Source organism: Tenrec ecaudatus, chromosome X (genome assembly GCF_050624435.1).
Source record: "Tenrec ecaudatus isolate mTenEca1 chromosome X, mTenEca1.hap1, whole genome shotgun sequence".
Taxonomy (NCBI): Eukaryota; Metazoa; Chordata; class Mammalia; order Afrosoricida; family Tenrecidae; genus Tenrec; species Tenrec ecaudatus.
In genome coordinates this window covers 146,168,397-146,173,465 of record NC_134548.1, presented here as the reverse complement: position 1 = coordinate 146,173,465, position 5,069 = coordinate 146,168,397, and the positions used below count along the sequence as shown (strand labels likewise).

Below are 5,069 nucleotides of genomic sequence, written 5' to 3'. Positions count from 1 at the left end.
TGGTAAACTTAATGTTTGAGAAAGTTAAAATGAGTGAGTGAAAAATAAGATGCCACCGGCACATCCACTCTGTTACGGTCTCCTTTGAAACCAAGGGAAAGACTGACTTCAGAGCTTGGCCCATGACTTCAGTGAGGGCCAAGTCTCTCCCGGTTTTATCTCAGTATCTTACCAGTGTGCTTATCACTGCCATCCAGTCAACACTGACTCTTAGCAACCCTGTGAGTTTCTCAGATTATTTCTGTTGAATAGATAGGATGGAACTAGAAAGACCCATCTTTCTCCCACACTATGCCTGGTGGTTTCAAACTGCCAACCTCTCAGTTGGTAGCCCAGCACATAACCACTTTGCTACCGGGGCTCCTTACCAGCTTACTTATCCACATGAGAATTAAGCCCGCCATTTAACAAATTGGTTTCGACCCACTAAATGTAAAAGAAAGAAAAATGTAAAATTACAGATAAGAACGGTAGATGGGCAGGTAGGTAAAGAAAGAGGTAGGAAAGGAGAGAAGGGGGAGGGAAGGGGAGGATGAGAACAAGAAACGGGAGGGAAGAAGAATGTTCCTAGTTGGTTTTCACCCATTGCAGAAAAAGACATGACCATCCATGCAGACACTCAGGCCAAAAATCTGAGGTTTATCCTTATTTTGCTCTGTTCCTTCAGGGAATTTCCTAATGTAATTCATCTGCCATGCATGTCATATTTTAAAAATGCCTTTCACAGAGGCAGTGGTGATTCCATGGGCAAAATTCTGTTTTCCATGCATCTCAAGTGCAGCCACTGACCCATCTGTCAGTGGAGACTTGCATGGTGCTATGATGTTGAAGACATTTCAGTGAAAATTCCTATGGACAAGAGTGGTCCAATCCCTAACTGATCATGGGGATGGTACAGGATTGGGAAGCAGTTTGTTCTGTTGTGCAGAGTCCCCATGCATCCAGGGTAGACTGAACTGCTAGTAAGAAGTATAATATGCATAGTGCAAAGGTGCACCAAGACATGTCATCTTTACTATGTATAAAACCGAAAGTAATTCACTTCACGCCAACTCGATCTTAGCCACCATCTCTTGCCTGAACTGCTCCATTATCTTCCTTCCTAGGAGTCTTGTTTTCCCTCTTAGCCTTTTTACAGTTTGCCATAAAGAAGTGAACATTTCAAATCATAAATAAGATCATATCTAGCTCCACAACTTCCATTGTTTGCCTCACCTGCTGCCTGCCAGTCGCACTAGCTGCTGTGTTGTTGGTTTTGGTTCTTCTAGTAGCACAGATGTTTGGTTCACTCAAGCCTGTGGCACATGCGATCACCCTACTTGTTACACACCTCCCGCCCAGCTAGCCTTCCATTGCTGGCTTTTCCTTATCCATCATATTTCTCCTTCTCTCTTACTTCCAATCTAAGAGAACTTCCTTTACCATCTCACCCAAACTAGGTTCCCTCCACATACACATTGCACTTTGTATCACGACCCTGTTTCTTCGCCCTCATAGCAGCTCACTAGCCTCCACCGACAGATTGTGCATGAAGTTCATTCGTTGAGAATCCAACTTGGACCTCCTTGATAGAAAGAGAGAAACACAACACGAAACTACCAAGGCCCTACCACAGTGCCTACCTAGGGCAACAGAGGACACATTGTACATATTCAAATTTATGTAGTGAATAAATGAACTCATAGAGTCTCAAGCAGATGCCTCTATTTTGCATTTCCTAGATGCCTCAGTTCATCTGAACTCACTGTCATTGAATTGATTCTGACTCATTGAGACCCTGAAGGACAGAATAGAACTGGCCCGGGAGGTTTCAGCAACTATAACTCTATAGGAGGGCTAGTGTACCTTTGAATTTGGAGATAGATTATAAGGAGCTCACCTGTACGCCAAAAGGGAAAATCAAATTTATCCCATTATTAATTAATGAAACTTAGAATTGAATGATAAAAATCTAATGATATTAATGTTGGTTCTGAATGCTAGCTGGGCGTCTCTGAAGACAAAGTGGTAATGGGACACCACAGTTTAATCCCCCAATTAGGAAGCCGCTCTTGCCCTCAGGGACAGCCCTAGTTGCTGATTGATTTTCTTTATACACTGTAATCATATTTAGAACCACCTAAGCACCCTAAATGGCCTGACGCTTTCCATTAGAGATAGACTTTCCTTGATGCAATTTTGTGTATTAATTATCCCGGGCGGCCCAAAGGGTAAATTGTGGAGGAATTATTTCCCTTCACATATGCATTCTTATTAGCAGTCCTTTGAATGAACAACTATTTGAACTAAAAATAAGATTTTATTGTAACAATTGTGACATAACTGTCACCTTTTAGGGACCTGTTGTCATTATTCAAAACAAAGCAGGAGACATGGCTTTGCTTTATTAACTGGCCATAGACTGGGTGTCCAACCTAGGACACCAACTGAACTGAGATCCTCAAACTGGTTTCACACTTATTCTTAGGGTGTACCACCCCACAGACTGATTTCTAATTCTCCCTTGGTCCAGGGAATAGCACCAGAAAGCCATCTCACAAGTCTGGATTCTCTAGCACTGGGGGCGGGGGCTGGCTTGTGGGGAGGAGGGAAATGCATCTGTGACTCACTATTAACACATCCTCACTGTTGGAAAAAAAATAATAACTAAAAGCACATCCTACTGCCTGTGAGTCAGGAATGTCATTTTCATTTATGAAGGATGGAACCTTATTTTTCTCTAACATTTCCAGTGAATAACTTTACATACATTTAACCCCAATTTCCATAGGAATTTGATGTCATGGAAGCAATCAGCTACATGTCCCCTGAGCCTTGCAGAAACTCTTGTTTTCCTTACAGGTACTTTAAGATCAATAGCTCCGAATTCCCCTCCTCCCTGCTATAGCATTCTTTGTGAGTTATATCTTGATTTTAGGGTTCAGTGAGATGAGGGTAGTCTGATTCCAATATTATTTTAGAATCTTGGCTTCCCACTTCTATTGGGTCTGAAAGGTCAATTTTCCGACGTCCAGACAATATTAGAGTCACGGAAGCATTGGGGATATTCCTGCATTTGTAGACGTTTGTATCTTTCTGTTAGGATCTCCAGAGATCAGCCATCAGCACTTATGTCAAATAAGAGGATAGAAAGGAACAGAGAAAGACACCTTATCTGTTCATTCTTCCAGGACATCATTTCAGAGTCTGCTACAGTTGGTAAACATACCCAGTAGAACAAAAACAATAATAGAATTCCGGAAGAGAAAAGAGAGGACCTTTGAGTTTGTTGTTCTACAGCAATCCTGGTGGCATCGTTACTCTCCAATAGCATGGCTTTTTCTCCAACTGGCGATGTTCTTTCTTTTTCTCAGGTCTGCTGCCGAACTCTCACAGATATGGGTAATCTGACCACAATCAAAGAATTTCTCCTCCTGGGATTTGGGGGGCTCCATGGATTGCAGTTTGTCCTCTTTGGAATATTTCTGGGAATCTATATAGTGACCTTGGCTGGGAACATTCTCATCCTCACAGTTATTTCCTTTGACCGCAGTCTCCAAACCCCCATGTATTTCTTTCTGTCCAATTTCTCGTTCCTTGAGATCTGGTATACCACCTCGATTGCCCCCAAGATGCTGAAGACCCTCTTCTTAGGCCCTGAGCCAATATCGTTTGCAGGCTGCATTGCCCAGTTTTACTTCTTTGGTTCCATGGCAGTGGTCGAATGCTTTATGCTGGCAGCCATGTCTTATGACCGCTACCTGGCCATCTGCAGCCCCCTCCGGTACCCAGTCCTCATGAACCTTCAGACATGTATCCTGCTTGCTGCCGTGTCTTGGCTGGGAGGATTTCTAACCCCTGTGGTCACTGTCACCATGACTTTCCAGCTGCCCTTTTGTGAAGCCTATGAGATTGATCATTTCTTCTGTGACCTGGCCCCTGTGCTGAAGTTGGCTTGTTCTGATCCTGAGACAGTAGAGAAAACTACTTTCCTCTTGGCTTCTTTCGTCACCATGGTACCCTTCCTGCTCACCGTCGCCTCCTATATCCGCATTGTTGCTGCTGTGCTCAGGATTCCATCCGCTGGCGGAAAGCAGCTGGCCTTCTCGACCTGCTCCTCCCACCTCATTGTGGTCACTCTGTACTACGGAACTCTAGGCACTGTGTATGCCATTCCCACCGCCACCCAGGCTGCTGTTCTTAACAAACTTTTCTCCTTACTGTACACCGTAGTCACCCCCATGATCAATCCCATCGTGTACAGCCTGAGAAACAAGGATGTTAAAAAGGCCCTGAGGCGGCTCATGAGTCGGGGCGCTTATGTAAAAGGGACCTAAGCGTCCTCCCCATCCGGAGAGAAATCCTTTTCACAGAGGTTAGGTCAGTCATTAATCTCAATACTTTGGGATACGACTGCTCCTTCCTTCCAGGAAAATGGTCAGCAGAGCCGGACCCTCCCTTGGGACCCTTGGGAGCTCCATATAGCCCCTTTCTGGTAATATTAAGCTTATCAAGACACGTACGATTATCTCAGGTTGCGCTACCATCTGTATATGCCTCTTAAGGCAACATTAGAATGACCCATGCATGTAGCAGCAGCTTGATGATATGTGTTCAGTGTATGATAAAACATATCTGCCGGTGCTCGGGTTTGGGGTTGCATATTGTGGCCGGGCCATGTGTGCACACACTTATCACACGCACTTGTCCCTGCGTGCACACTTGCTCTACGCATCCACTAGAAAGGGCCTCTGGCGCATTCTCTCAGGCCCCCTCCGCTTCAGCCTCACAGCGCTCCTCACTATGCACGTCACGCCCCGCAGGGTTCCTGCACATCCCTGCTGCTCCGCTGGAAGCCCGGCATAATGCCGCCCTCACTTCTCTGAATGTCCCCGAGATGGCTGCTGTGCCTGGAGTAGATGCCACAATATTTACTGCTGAAACGTATCCATGACTCATCATGGGCGGTTGGGTGGGTGAAGAGTGTGCAATAAGAAGGCTACCTAACTAAACATAAATGTGTCTTGAGGGAAAACATTGTGTGATGTCCATGTCTCCTCCAGAGTGACTAGATCCAGAATGGGAACCCT

General features: G+C 45.0%; 1 protein-coding gene across 1 annotated transcript; it reads left to right on the top strand.

The window, feature by feature from the left end:
• The first annotated feature begins 3,377 nt into the window (after window positions 1-3,377).
• LOC142433766 (olfactory receptor 11L1-like) lies at window positions 3,378-4,316 on the top strand. The gene has a single exon (XM_075538467.1). It carries the CDS (start codon window positions 3,378-3,380, stop codon window positions 4,314-4,316), a length of 939 nt encoding a protein of 312 aa, XP_075394582.1.
• Window positions 4,317-5,069: the final 753 nt, after the last annotated feature.